The sequence below is a fragment of the Suncus etruscus genome, chromosome 10 (genome assembly GCF_024139225.1).
Source record: "Suncus etruscus isolate mSunEtr1 chromosome 10, mSunEtr1.pri.cur, whole genome shotgun sequence".
In the NCBI taxonomy this organism is placed as follows: domain Eukaryota; kingdom Metazoa; phylum Chordata; class Mammalia; order Eulipotyphla; family Soricidae; genus Suncus; species Suncus etruscus.
Window position 1 is genome coordinate 38,825,504 of NC_064857.1, and position 15,300 is coordinate 38,840,803.

Sequence of the window (15,300 nt, forward strand, 5' to 3'; positions counted from 1 at the left end):
TCTTTTCCCTTCTCCCCGGGTGCTTGTGCCAGCTGCCATCTTTACAAAGGCTTTTTACCCCTCCCATTTCCCACCCACACTCCTGCTGCTCTGTGCTTCTGTACCTGGGAGCTGAGTACAGCACTTGTGCACTGAGGGGCCTGCTGTGGGGGTGCAGAAGGTGGGGAAGCCCTGGACTGGAGCCCAGCATGGGCTAGGCCAAGGTCGGGCCTTTTATTCCTTCTTCTCCTCCATTGTCTTTGCTCTGTGACCACAGAGGTCCATCTGAGCCTGGCCATGGGTTTTAACTGAGTGACTTGAGTGAGCGAGTGCAGGCGGGTATACAGAACTGAGCACAGGATTGTGGTTAGCTGAGCGTAGCTCCCAGCTGTTTCCTGGAAAGACCACTTAGGAGAGTATCTCTGTGAGCTGGAGGGTAAAGGTAGCTCCGCCAGTAATAGCTGCTATTGTTCCCTGCTCTCTGCTGGGCATTTTGTCCTCTTTAACCAGCACTTTAGAGGACTGTGCATTTCAGCACACAGAGTTCCAGTTTGTTCTCCCCCCCCCCCCCCGCCCCCCACCATCTCATGGTACTGAGCTACATTTTGAGGCGGCTGTGGAGGGTGGTATACTTGAAGATTGGGGCTGACTCCTGGCTCTGCTCAGGAATCGCTCCTGGCAAGGTTGGGGGGACTCTGTGGTCCCAGGGATCGAACCTGGGTCAGTCCAATGCCAGGCAAACTACTTCCATGCTCAAGCCGTGGACTCTGGATTCTTTCAGAAAGAAAAGAAAGTGTAGTATCCATCTTGGAGGTGCTTACAGTGTAGTTGGGGAAAAAAGAGCGTTGAGGACACTTGAGTGTAAATGATTAGCCTGCAAATTGATTACATAAGTGCTGAGGAGACTCCAGAGAGGAGTTTTGGGAGTTGGGTGGGGCCGATTAAGGAGCTTCCAGTCTGAGACAACTCTGGCAGAGGACAGAAAAACCGCAGAAGAAAAGCACAGACCAATATAGACTCTGACAGTAAATCGATTGCCTCAGCGTTTGGTTAGGGGCTCAGTGCCTTGTGGATGGGGGCTGGAGGATTTCAAGGAGGTGGGGTGAGATTTTTTTTTTTATGGCAGGGGTCATTCCTGGTGAGTTCTGGCCCTGTGCTGTTGAGTGGGCAACCACGGACACACCCTACTGTAAAATAAAAATCCACCAGTTGTGAGATCACCCCTGGCACCGTGTTTCTAAACTTGGTTGCCTTGCAAGCAGCCTATCTAGGATGGATGGTGGTTCAAATCCCGGCATCCCATATGGTCCCCCGAGCCTGCCAGGAGTAACCCCTAAGCACCACCGGGTGTGACCCAAGAACAAAACAAAACAAAACAACACAACAAAAATAATAATAAGCCAATGGGGGCTGGAGTGATAGCACAGCGGTAGGTTGTTTGCCTTTCACGCAGCTACCCAGGATGGATGGTGGTTCAGATCTCAGCATTCCATATGGTCCCCCGAGCCTGCCAGGAGTGATTTCTGAGCACAGCGCCAGGAATAACCCCTGAGCACTGCCGGGTGTGTCCCCACCCCCCAAAATAAGCCAAGCCAGTCTAGAAAGGATGATCGTGGAGTCTGTGGCCTTTAGCCTCCTACTCTCAGCCTGAACCAAAGCCAAAACTGCCTTTCTTATACTGGGTGTGTGTGTGTGTGTGTGTGTGTGTGTCTGTGTGTGTGTGTGTGTGGGGTTTCGAGGGGGGTATAAAGTGCCAGGGCCCTCAAACATGCTAGACTTGTGCTCTAGTTGCTTGAGTCCCCCCTGGCCCCCTAGAAAAGACAAATCCATGGGCACTTAGTAGAATGAGGGAGAAGGGTCTCAGTACCTGGGGATGGGGGGAACTTTTGTTCATCGGCAGGAAGAGCTCATGCTCGCCATTTGGGCTGACTGGGGACCCACAGGACAGGAACGGAATGGAGAGGGCAGGAGAGGCAAACGGGTGGAAGAGAGAGACTGAGAGGAGGTAGCATGGGTCCTGGCACTTAGGCTGTTAAGACGCTGCGGGCACTGGAGCTGCTCTCAGATGTCTGCCTGGGGCAGAATTACCGAAGCAATGGAGACAGTACTGATCTCAGACTCTTCCCAGTCTAGTGGGAGTATTAGCTATTTCAGGCAAGTATTCGGAGCTTTTTTTGCATAATGGGTTTAATAAAAATAGCATTTCTTTTTTTTTTTTTTGTCCCCCAATTCACAATACAGACCAGGCAAAGGGCCTGTGTTGAGGTGTATATGGGGTGCATTTACTGTACCTCCTCTTTCTTTTTTTTTTTTTTTTTTTTTTTTGTGGTTTTTGGGTCACACCCGGCAGTGCTCAGGGGTTACTCCTGGCTCCATGCTCAGAAATTGCTCCTGGCAGGCACGGGGGACCATATGGGACGCCGGGATTCGAACTGATGACCTTCTTCATGAAAGGCAAACGTTTTACCTCCATGCTATCTCTCCGGCCCCTGTACCTCCTCTTTCTATACAGTTAGTGTAAAGAACACAGCCTGTGGTAAGAATTGGGAGGCCAAAAATAGCATTTCTTTTGGGGCCACACCTGCTGATACCCAGGGGCTGCTTCTGGCTCTGCTGGAGTGGGAGGGTCACTTCTGGCAGTTCTGGGGCTCAAAGCCAGGCCTCCAGCATACGCTCAGGCCTTTGAACTGTCTTACCACACAAGGCCCCTAAAAATAACTTTTGAAACAATCAGACTCCTTCATCCAAGATTTTGTTTGCTATTTTGGACCACACTAGCAGTGCTCAGGAATTACTCGTTCTTGGTGCTGATCACTCCTGGAGAGGCCCGAGGGACCTTGTGTGGTACTGGGGATTGAACCTGAGTCTGCAAGGCAAGTGCTCCTCCCACTGTGCTAGGGCACCAGCCTGTGATTTATTTATTTATTTATTTTTTGTATTTGGGCCACACCCAACAGCGCTCAGAGGTTCCTCCTGGCTCTATGCTCAGAAATCGCCCCTGGCAGGCACAGGGGACCACATGGGATGCCGGGATTCGAACCACAGTCCTTCTGCATGAAAGGCAAGCGCCTTACCTCCATGCTATCTCTCCGGCCCCTGATTTATTTATTTATTTTATCTCTCCCCACACTCCTCGTGTTCCTTATTATTATTATTATTACTATTTTTTGTGTGTGGTTTTTGGGTCACACCCGGCAGTGCTCAGGGGTTATTCCTGGCTCCAGGCTCAGAAATTGCTCCTGGCAGGCACAGGGGACCATATGGGACACCGATTCAACCGATGACCTCCTGCATGAAAGGCAAATGCCTTGCCTCCATGTTATCTCTGCCCCCCTTCCTTATTTTAACAAGTGTTGCGCATATGCACAGCTATGCTGCTCCCCTGGAGCTAGTCGCAGTGCTCACACCACGCTCAGCTTGTTGAGCTCTGTGCTCCTTTAGTTGCACCTGCACACATCTTGCTGCAAGTTATGGGGCTGGAGAGATAGCACAGCAGTAGAGCATCTGCCGTGCACGTAGCCAATGCAGGGCAGATGGTGGTTTGATCCCACATGGTCCCCCAGGATTGATTTCTGAGCACAGAGCCAATAGTGGCCCCTGAGCATTGCCGGGTATGACCCCAAAACAAAAACAAACAAAAAAAAGACACAAGTTATGACCATGCTCGCCAGAGGCTGGTGATGCTGCCTGCACATCATTTTTTTCTTATTTCTTTTTTTTTTATTTCATTTTTTGCACATCATTTTTTTGTTTTTGTTTTTGGTTTTGGTTTTTGGGTCACACCCGGCAGCACTCAGGCGTTACTCCTGGCTCTATGCTCAGAAATCGCTCCTGGCAGGCGCGGGGGATCATATGGGATGCCGGGATTCGAACCACCGTCCTTCTGCATGGAAGGCAAATGCTTTACCTCCATGCTATCTCTCCGGCCCCTGCCTGCACATCTTTAGCTACAGTTGCACCGCTGTTTTGTGGTGCTGACATTCCCAGCAGTGTATGTAGCAGGCAATTGCCTATGGGGTGGGCCACTGGAGAGGTAAACTTGGACTACATGCTCTAAACTCTTGCATTATTTCTTTGTATCCCCTTTTTAGGGGTCACTATATGTCTATATTTCTTTTTTTTTTTTGGTTTTTGGGCCATACCCAGTGACGCTCAGGGGTTACTCCTGGCTATGCACTCAGAAGTCACTCCTGTCACATCCATATGGATGCCGGAGGATTGAACCAAGTCTGTCCTGGATCTACCAGGTGCAAGGCAAATGCCCTACCCCTGTGCTTTTGCGCCGGTTCCTTCTATATATCTATATTTGTATGTTTTTCTATATTTTTATATTTTGGTTACTTACCATCAAGCAAGGTTTGACAATACTGTATACAGTAAGATACTTGTTTTTGTTTTGGTTTGGATTTTGAATCACACCCACCAATCCTTGGGACATACTCCTGGCTCTGCATTCAGGGATTACTTGTGACAGGATTCAGGGGACCATTTATGGTGCTGGGGATCAAATCCGGATCAGCCATTTGTAAGGCAAGTGTCCTGTCCTCCACTATTGCTCCAGTTCCAGGTGTTAGAGAAACCACACATTCACAACTTGTATTATAATATATTGTTATCGTAGTTTTGTTTTATTAATCTGTTACTGTACTTAATTTATCAATTGAGCTTTATCATGGGTATGTATTTTGAGAAAGAAATAATATCTGTAGGCCTCAGGTATCTACTATGGGTCTTAAGACTGGCTCCAATGCATCAGGGAAACATGGCGTAGGTACAGAAACAAACTCAGCTGACTCTTCATCTGTGCATTCTGGATGCTAGAAGGCATAGTTGGTGGGCTCAGTCCCTAACTTTTTGTCATCTGGGCTTGCAAGAAATGGGATTTCCTTTTTCTGTGTGCTAATGGTTGTGACTTTTCCCCCTGTACAGAGGAAAGGAGAACAGCCAACAGGCCAACAGCGGAGGAAACACCAGATCACGTATTTGATCCATCAGGTAAGGAAGGGGCTAAGAGACGCTGAGCCATCTGGCAGAATCCTTGTAAACCTGTCAGGGTGGTTCTCCTTTTGGCCACTAGGGGGGAGATGTACTCTTCAGGATTCCCCGGCCCCGCCCCCCCCAAAGATGTCTTAGAATAACTTCCTGCAGAAAATAAATGCAGCACCCCAAAACACTGGTGTGAAGAGGAGTGGAATGGTTTATCATAAAAGTTTTTTAAGTAGCGAATTTATCTGGCAGTGAAAAAAAAATCTCTTTAAAAAGGAAGTTTACAGGGCCGGAGAGATGGAGAGATAGCACAGCAGTGTTTGCCTTGCAAGCAGCCAATCCAGGACCTAAGGTGGTTGGTTCGAATCCCGGTATCCCGGTGCCTGCCAGGAGCTATTTCTGAGCAGCCAGCCAGGAGTAACCCCTGAGCACTGCCGGGTGTTGCCCCAAAAACCAAAAAAAAAAAAAAAAAAAAAAAAAAGAAAGTTTACTAGTTTTTTGTCATCTGATAAGGTTGGTAGACACTACTCTATACTTTTTTCTGTTTTGTTTTGTTGCGATAGCTGTGCTAACACTCCCACTCCTACTCTGTACTTTTGTTCCTTTGTTTGTTTGTTTTTGGATCACACCTGGTGGTGCTCAGGACTGGCTCCTGGTTCTGTGCTCAAGAGTAACTGCTGGTGGACTTGGGGGACCATGTGGGATGCTGGGGATTGAACCCAACTTGGCTGCACCCTACCCCTTTACTATTGCTCCATCCCGACTTGTGCTGATGTTTCACCCTTCTGCTCTGGCAGGAAACATCAGCACAACTGATTCACAGCTACAGATAATTAATTTTAAATTTTCTTGAAATTGCGATGAACTTTGTTCTGGGGAATGGATGGTAGTGGGATTATATCACACCTGCCTTACCCTTGGCTCTGTGCCCAGGGGTCACTCGTGGTGGTGCTTGGCAGGAATCATATGGGCTGCCAGATAACGAAGCTGGGTTGGCTGCATGCAAAGCAAGTGCCTTACGCCCTATCTTATTGCTCTGTCCTTGTTTTTTTGTTTGTTTGTTTTTTTGTTGTTTTTTGTTTTTTGACAGCTTTCAGCTACTTAGGGACAATGAACCATCTTTTGATAGCTGCTGTTCTGAAAGCAGTTAAAGGTAGATAGGACTGGAGCCGGAGAGATAGCACAGTGGTTGGGTGTTTGCCTTGCATGTAGCCAACCCAGGAGGGACCTGGTTTGATTCCCGGCATCCCATATGGTCCTCCAACATGCCAGGGGCGATTTCTGGGTGCAGAGTCAGGAGTAACGCCTGAGTGCCGCTGGGTGTGGCCCAAAAACCAATCAATCAATAAAATTTTTTGGGTTTTTTTTTTTTTTTTTTTTTTTTTTGGTTTTTGGGTCACACCCGGCAGTGCTCAAGGGTTCTTCCTGGCTCTACGCTCAGAAATCGTTCCTGGCAGGCTTGGGGAACCATATGAGATGCCAGAATTTGAACTACCGTCCTTCTGCCTGCAAGGCAGAAGCCCTACCTCCATGCTATCTCTCCAGCCCCTCAATAAATAAAGTTTTTTTTTTTAAAAAAAAGGTAGATAGGGGGCCAGTGAGGTGGTGCTAGAGGTAAGGTGTCTGCCTTGCAAGCGCTAGCCAAGGAATGACCGTAGTTCGATCCGCTGGAGTCCCATATGGTTCCCCCAAGCCAGGGGCAATTTCTGAGCACTTAGCCGGGAGTAACCCCTGAGCATCAAATGAGTGTGGCCCAAAAAACCAAAAAAAAAAAAAGGTAGATAGGACTAAGGATCCTTCCCGTCCTGTTGATATACATATGGTCTTTGGGGATTTAAGTGGCAAGTCTTTTTGTTTGTTTCTGTTTTGGGGACACACCCAGTGATGCTCAGGGGTTATTCCTGTCTTTGCATTCAGGAATCTGAGCTTAGGGAATATGGGATACTGTGTGCAAGGCAAGTACATTAACCACATAACTCTCTTACTGGCTTTTTGGTGGCAAGTCTTGATTATGTGGTTATTGTCGTATTTTCACATTTTTGCATTCTTCTCAGGACCTCTTTTGTACTCTGACCCTGTCTTGTCATTTGCGAAGAAAACTTTGGAATGGAGACTTAGTTTGGGGGGAGCTCCCTATCAGAGGTGGGGATTATCAGTACTAGCCTTAGTGGTGCTTGGGAGGCTGTATTGCCAGATTGAACTCGCACCCTGGGCATTCTTGGGATGTGCTCCAGCCCTCGACACTCTCCTTGAGCTGGCAAGCATCTCTTCTGGGTTGGATAGATGACTCCAAGGGCTAGCGTGCTTATTACTTTGCCCCTGGGAGCTCAATCCTGACATGGTGTCCCAAGCATCACTGAGCATGGCCCCAAAATAAAAAAACTTAAAAACAGGGGCCAGAGCAGGGGCACAGCAGTAGAGCATTTGCCTTAACACACAGCTGAGCAAGGACGGACCGCGTCGCGTTTCAATTCCTGGTGTCCCATATGGTCCCCCAATCCAGGAGCGATTTCTGAGTGAATAGCCAGGAGTAACCCCTGAGTGTCACTGGGTGTGGCCCAAGAATCTAAAAAGAAAAAAATACCTTAAAAATAAGCCTCAGGGTTGGAAAAAATGAAAAAAAAAATTAAGCCTCAGGTTATTTGTGGGATGCGATGGAGGGGCCTCCTTATCTGGGTTTGGTGCTTGTGCCTGCACAAGAATGCAATTCAGGGGCTGGAGAGGTAGCATGGAGGTAAGGCATTTGCCTTGCATGCAGAAGGACGGTGGATCGAATTCTGGCATCCCATATGGTCCCCCGAGCCTGCCCGGAGCTATTTCTGAGTGTAGAGTCAGGAGTAACCCCTGAGTGCTGCTGGGTGTAACCCAAAAACCAAAATAAATTTAAAAAGAAAAAAAAAGAATGCAATTCAGGGCTCTTCCAATCACTTTGTCATTTGTCATAGCTCAGTTTATACTTTTTGTTTTTTGTTTTGTTCTTGAACCACACCCAGCAGTGCTCAGGGGTTACTCCTGGCCCTGTGCTCAGAAATTGCTCCTGGCAAGCATGGGGTATCATATAGGATGCTGGGAATTGAACCAAGGTCAGTCCTGAGTGGGCCGCTTACAAGGCAAACACCCTACCGCTGTGCTATTGCTCTGGCCTTCTCAGTTTATACTTAACTCTGATATGAGAGAGAATATATTGAGGAAGGCACTTGCCTTGAACTCATCAGACCCAGGTTCTATCTTTATGTTCAGCATACTTTTCTACTAAGCACTGCTAGGAGTGATCCCTGAACACCACTGTGGATGGCTCCCTAAAAAACTAAAACCCCAGCAAATAACAGTGGTATGATCTCCAGAGTTCTACATTAGATACTACACCAGGTCCTTGAGCGTGATGTGCTCTGGCGTAGGACACTGCAGATGGTGGCCTGTCCATCTCCAGCTTGTCAGAGCCAGGCCAGGTGGTTTGCCTTTCTTTCCAAAGCCAAAAAAAAGCTTTCATTTGTCTTTTCCATTTGAACGTTTAGGTTTTTTTTTTTTGTTGTTTGTTTTTTTTTTGTTTTTTGGGTCACACCTGGCAGTGCTCAAGGGTTACTCCTAGCTCTACACTCAGAAATCGCTCCTGGCAGGCTCTGGGGACCATATGGAATGCTGGGATTTGAACCACTGTCCTTCTGCATGCAAGGCAAACACCTTGCCTCCATGCTATCTCTCTGGCCCCAGACCAGAATTTTCTGGCTTTGCTTTGTTTGGGGGCCACCAGTTGGCAGTATTCTGGGGTACTCCTGACTCAGTGCCCCAAAGACCATATGGTGCCTGGACTCTTGCTGGCAAACTATGTGCTCTAGCCCTTTGGGTCCTCTTCCCATACTGGGACCAGGGGTTTTGAGTCATGATAAATCTAACCTTTAACTCTGAAGAGAGATGCGATTTTTGTTTTTGTTTTCTATTTTGTTTTTGGGACACACCCAGTGGTGCTCAGGGGTTCTGTTGGTTCAGCACTCAGCAATCATTCCTGGCAAGCTTGGAGACCATATGGGATTCTGGGGATCGAACTTGGGTTGGCCACGTGCAAGGAAACTCCCTTCCCACTGTGTAGTCTCTGCAGCTCCAGATGCTTTTCTTTTGTTTTTTTTTGGGTTTTTCCTTTTCCACTTGAATCAGAGTAAAGAGTCTTTGAAGGAATTTGTTGTTTGAAGGAATTTGTTGAGATTAGAGGACAGTTAAAAGGGACTTTCACTGCAGCAAGAAGAAATCTGCAGGGCTCGTGCAATAGCACAGCAGTAAGGCATTCGCCTTGCATGTGGCCGACCCAGGATGGACCCAGGTTCAATCCCCTGCATCCTACATGGTCCACCAGCATGCCAGGAGCAATTTCTGAGCACAGAGCCAGGAGAAACCCCTTAGCACAAGAGAAGAAAAAGAAATCTGCAGAACCCAGTTTGACTGCCTCTGCCCTTTCTCCCTGCCACAGGCTAAGGAGCGGGAGCTGGAACTGAAGAATACCTGGTCAGAGAACAAGCTCAGCCGCCGGCAGACCCAAGCCAAGTACGGATTCTAGGCCTTCTGCTCCGAGCCCAGGATCTCAATCACGGAGGATCGGCCCTCGCCTCTGCGAGAACGAACATATTTGATAGATTTTTCTTAACAAACATTAGAGCATCAGCTCCTTCCTGTCCGGAGTTCACAGGGACTGGGGATGATGCCTTGGCAGTAGGAGCTTCAAGTTCTTGAAGTGAATTTCTGCTTCCCTGTCCATTTGATGGAATGTTGACACACACCCCCTTTCCCTCTGCCTCTTATTCTTTTTTTCTTTTTTTTTTAAAACCAGGGATGTCTGTTGAAATAAAATATTCAGCCTGGCACATGCTGCCTTCCCTTTCCCTGCCCTGCTTTTAAAAGTGCTGTCTCCTCCTTCCATCTGGAGCCATTCCCACTGGGCACCCAGGCCCTGGACTTTGGGCTCATTTTTCATAGGTCTTATGTAAAGCAACCTCCTAAGCATCACAGTTTTCAACAGTGGCTTTGCTTTTCTCCATTATCTACTGTGTTGATGGCCATTGAAGACTAGACATGGCACAAACAGCTTCACGTGGTACAGGGGCCAGGGTCCCCAATGTGGAGGGGATTGTGTGTTTTATGTGTCTTTTAAGTTTGAAGCGATAGTCTGTGGTGTTCCATCCAGGCTTACTACTGCTCTGGCTCTGTGCTTAGGGATAGCTCTTGGCAGGGCTTGAGAGAACCTTATGCAGTGCCAGGGATCAAGTCCATGTCAAGGTATACTAGGCAGAGTCTTTTGTTTGTTTGTTTTGTTTTTTTGGGGGGGCCACACTTGGCGGTGTTCAGGGTTTATTCCTGGCTCTGCACTCAGAAATCGCTCCTGGCAGGCTCCAGGGACCATATGGGATGCTGGGGATCAAACCCGGGTCTGTCCCAGGACAGCCTCGTGGAAGACAAACACCCTGCTGCTTTGTTATCACTCCAGCCCCTAGGCAGAGCCATAACCCCTGTCCTCTCTGGTCTTCAGCATAAGATCCATCTTGGAGAATGTCCATTGAAGAAGAATATGTATCTGGTTTTGGGGGATGAAGAGCTATATATATATATATATATATATCTTCTAACTCTTCCATTTATTCCTTCAATGCCAGTATATCCTTGTTGAGTTTTAGCCTGGTTGATCAAGAGGTAACTGTTGTTGAAGACTCCAACTACTATGCAGCTATTGATGTTTTTTTTTTTTTTTTAATTTGTTTTGTTTTGGGGCCACTCCCAACAGCATTCGAGTTACTCTTGGCTCTGTGCTCAGAAATTGCTCCTGGCAGGCTTGGGGGACTCTATGGGATGCCAGGAATCAAACCCGGGTTTGTCCTGTGCCAGCACATACAAGGCAACACTCTACTGCTGTGCTATCTCTCCGGTCCCTATTGATGGCTTTTGTTTTGTTTTTTGTTTTTGTTTTGTTTTGTTTTTTGGGCCACACCCGGCAGTGCTCAGGGGTTACTCCTGGCTGTCTGCTCAGAAATAGCTCCTGGCAGGCACAGGGGACCATATGGGACACCGGGATTCGAACCAACCACCTTTGGTGCTGGATCGGCTGCTTGCAAGGCAAACGCCTCTGTGCTATCTCTCCGGGCCCTATTGATGGTTTTTGATTAATTTTTTTTTCTTTCCCTTTGTGGACCATACCAAGTAATACTTACTTAGGGTTTTCTTCTGTGTTCAAGGATCACTCTTGGTGTGGCTCTGGGAACCAAATGGGGTGTCGGTAATCAAATCTGGGTTGATCACAATGCAGTGCAGTGCCCTGCCTGCTGTCCAACTCGCAGACCCTGAAGGAAGTTTATGCTGGGACTATAATTTTTTTTGGTTTTTGGTTTTTGGGTCACACCCAGCAATGCTCAGGGGTTACTCCTGGCTCTATGCTCAGAAATCACTCCTGGCAGGCTCGGGGGACCATATGGGATGCCAGGATTTGAACCACTGGCCTGCATGCAAGGCAAACACCTTACCTCCATACTATCTCTCTGGCCCCTGGGACTATAATTGTCAACTGTAATCTACAATCTGTTAGAGGAGGTGGTAATAGTCCCTGAGGGTGCCCCCACTCACACTAGGTATTGTCTGCTCTGGTTTACAAGCTTGGTTTGTAAATCCTGTGTATTGGGTGGCTTATTGTTTTGATTTTTGATTTTGGGCCACATCCAGCAGCGCTCATGGGTTATTCCTGGCTCTGTGCCCCTGGGAGCCTCAGAGGGCTATATGGGATGCCAGGGATCAAACCCAGGTCCATCCCAGGTTGGCACATGCAAGGCAAACACCCTACTGCTGTGCTATCACTCTGGCTCCTTGCGTGACTTGAGCTCCTGACTGGAAGGTCATACACTTCGTTATGAGCTTAATGGTCTGCACCTGCTCTTGCTGGCAGTGCTTTTACGTGATGTGGCTCTCCCTATAGTCTCATACTTGGTTGTGATTCTCATGACACTTGGTTGTAGCATACTGGAGAGCAAACCTTGTGGTCTGAAGATCACAAGCAGCAGAGCTGCAGGGATCATAGTTTCTGAGAGTGTGGGGGTGCTAGGACTCAAACTTGGAGCTTCAAGCCTGTATGGCAATGCTGGTCACCCCTAGACTCCCTGAACCTGTCTTGGTAGGGACATAGGGGTGAGGAAGGGTGGCAGGTTCTGTGGAGTGAAGTTGGGGGTGCTGGGATACCCAGAAAGGACAGAAGTGTCATGTTTCCCCTGCCAACGCTAGGTTTAGGCAGGAGATATGACCGTAGATCCTCATGTGCAACCCTTTGGCAATGCTGCCAAATGTGCTAGGCACCCAGAACTGTGACTAGTGGCTTCCTGCAGAAAGGGAGGGAGACCTTGACTCATTTCCAAAATTGGGGGCCAATAGAGGTGCCCTAGCTCTAAGATTTGGTGGTGTAGAGTGGAAGGCCAGGGCAAGAGGGGAGGACTAAAGGATTGGGGTGGGTAGTGGGGCTGGAGTTGAGAAGCTAGAGGCTGAGAGGCTGCTTCCTGCTGCTTCCATGCTGGGTAAGTTGAGGAGCCTGTTTCTCATTAAGAGGGTGTCGTCACTTACAGGAAAGCCACCGCTTATCTGAAATCTGACCTACTTCAGGTTGGAGCCAGACAGGGCTCCTGTGTCCCATAGGGACACTTGGGCTATCGCCCTAAGCGTTCCAGCCAGCCAGTCCTCTGCCGGGACCATCAACCCCGCATCAGGCCCAGGCAGCCAGCAGTGCTGACATTGTTCCTTCTGAGGAGGGGTCTTAAGTCTCAGCAGGGCCTCCAACTTATCCCAGAGGTCAGACAGTATAGGGGTTAAGGTAAGCCTTGCATGTAGTCAACCCCGATTAAAGCCCCAGCACTGTACTAGGTCCTCTGAGCACAGCTGGGTGTGGCCTCAAATAAATTTATACCCAAAGGGCTGGATGGGATGTTTGCCTGTCCTAGCTAATGTTAGCATCCTCCTCCTGAGCTGCCAGTCATTGTTCAGTGCTTCTCCCAGGTTTCATTTTATCTTCATGTGACTTGCTGGGAGTGGTTTAGGATCTGACCAAGGAGCTCTTTAGTTCTCTGTTTGGTGAAGAATGATAGCATGGAAGCATCTGGAAGACTGGTTACTGGGAAACTCCTCCCTCCATGCTGCCTTAGCTGCTCCAGGGTAATACAGGCACCTCACAGGCAGATTGTCTTGCCCTTTCTGGGCTTCCACTTGTCAACAAAGAGACAGATGGGGACCTGGTGTTTGTGGCCAGACAATGGGAGGAAGACCCCCAGTATGTTGGTTTCGAGGAGGGCCCTTCAGCTGGGGTCTGGGCATGCTCCCTTTTTTGTTTTGTTTTAGTTTTGGTTTTGGGGCCACACCTGGCGTCACTCAAGGGTTACTTCTGGCTCTTCGCTCAGAAATCGCTCCTGGCAGGCTCTGGGAACCATATGGGATGCTGGGAATTGAATCCAGGTCCAACCTGAGTCGGCCATGTGCAAGGCAAATGCCCTACTGCTGTACTATCTTTCCAATCCCTGGGTGTGCCTCTTTATGCTGTTTGTTTTATTTTTGTGTGTGTGTGTATGTGAGGGGGGCATTCTTAGTAGAGTTTACAGCTGACTCCTGGCCTTGCACTCAGGCTTAGGGGCCTGCATGGGATGTTGGGGATCGTACCTGAGTGTTCCACATGCAAAGCAATTGTTCTACCTATTGTACTAGCTCTCTGGCCCCAGCATGGCCTTTGTCTTGTGGAGGGATGCCAAGATGTCCCCTCCTCAGTCCAGTTCTTTACTTCCTGTTTGCTTCAGCTAAATATGTCTGTTCTGAAGAACTGGGTGTTGGCCCCAGCAGTCTTTTTGCCTAAGGTCAGGCTCTCTACTCCAAAGGACTAAGTGCAGGAAGAGTACACAAACCAAGAATCTGTGCCTAGGGGCCAGAGCGGTGGGGCGTTTGCTTGCACGCACTAACCTAGGATGGATCTCATCCTATGTGGTCCCCCAAGCCAGGAGCAATTTCTGAGCATCACTGGGTGTGCTACCCCCCCCAAAGGAATCCCTGCTGAGCAAAGTGCAGGTAAAGCCCAGCAGGAACCAACATGCCCAGACTTCACTGCCAGGGGGGAGTGCCCGGCTTGCCCCTCAGAAACCCTGTGTGACCCGTGACTCAGCCCACAAGTGCTGCCTCCGCACCTGCTGGGACCTCTACTCTCTGGTTCCTTGCTCTGATTTGTACAGCCTCTCCCGTGTCCGCCTGCCAACCTCCCTGCAAATTCTAGGGCTAGAAGCTGAGCCTCTCTGATCTCCCTCTAATCTGATTCGTTGCCATCTGCTCCCCTGCACACCCCCCCACCACTTCCTCACTCCCTCGCTCAGTCAGGTGTAGATATCCATTGCAGAAGGCTGTGGAACCCCACAGGGGCAGGTAGGGAGCGGTAGGGCATTCACCTTGCATGCAGTTAACCCAAAATGGACATGAGTCCTATTCCCAGCATCCCATCTGGTCCCCAGAGCCTGCCAGGAGTGATTTCTGAGCATGGAGCCAGGAGTAACCCGAGTGCCGCTGGGTGTGGCCCAAAACAACAACAAAAAGGCAGATCAGCTATGGCATGAAAGGAAAGGGGCACTGCAGGTCCCTGTGTTAGGCCACCCTTACAGTGTAGGTTGTGTCAGGGAACAGGGCTCCAGGGGACCTCTGGAAATTTCTGTTCCCTGGGCAGGTATGGGAGACCCAACATATACTCCACTAGCAGGAAAGAGAAGTGGGGAGCCTAGCATATGGCTGCCCCAGGCTCAATCCCAGGTATCAGATAGGATCCCCCCCCAGCCTCACCCCACCAGGAATGGTCCTTGAGAACAGAGCCAGGAGTAACCCTTGAACACCAAATCTCCCCAAAACAGAGGCAAAGAGGGTCCCCAGGGAGGTAGCTCAGAGGCTGGTGGCCAGGTTTTAATCTCTAGCACTTCATGGTTTCCCCAGCACTGCTGGGAACAACTCCCCTCTAATAAAAGAGCTGCTCTCGGGCCCGGAGAGATAGCACAGCGGCGTTTGCCTCGCAAGCAGCCGATCCAGGACCAAAGGTGGTTGGTTTGAATCCCGGTGTCCCATATGGTCCCCCGTGCCTACTAGGAGCTATTTCTGAGCAGACAGCCAGGAGTAACCCCTGAGCAACGCTGGGTGTGGCCCAAAAAAAAAAAAAAAAAAAAAAAAAAAGGGCTGCTCTCCTCCCAAACTAAATACAAAGTAAAGGAGAAAAGAAGAACTAGCTTCATGGGGCTATAGCATGGTGGGTAAGTGTCGCATGTAGCCAACCAACCCAAGATTATTGTTTTGTTTTGGTTTGATTTT

General features: G+C 49.0%; 1 protein-coding gene and 2 pseudogenes across 1 annotated transcript in view; 1 reads left to right on the forward strand and 2 right to left on the reverse strand.

Moving 5' to 3' along the window:
- Window positions 1-9,661, forward strand: part of PRCC (proline rich mitotic checkpoint control factor) — a 37,545-nt gene extending 27,884 nt beyond the window's left edge. Inside the window, exons 6-7 of the mRNA XM_049781957.1 lie at window positions 4,909-4,974; window positions 9,428-9,661. Coding sequence (XP_049637914.1) covers window positions 4,909-4,974; window positions 9,428-9,514 — 153 coding nt within the window. The 3' untranslated portion in view covers window positions 9,515-9,661. The remainder of the gene's footprint in view (window positions 1-4,908; window positions 4,975-9,427) is intronic.
- Window positions 2,196-2,342, reverse strand: LOC126021248 (uncharacterized; annotated as a pseudogene).
- Window positions 2,454-2,532, reverse strand: LOC126021259 (uncharacterized; annotated as a pseudogene).
- Window positions 9,662-15,300: the final 5,639 nt, after the last annotated feature.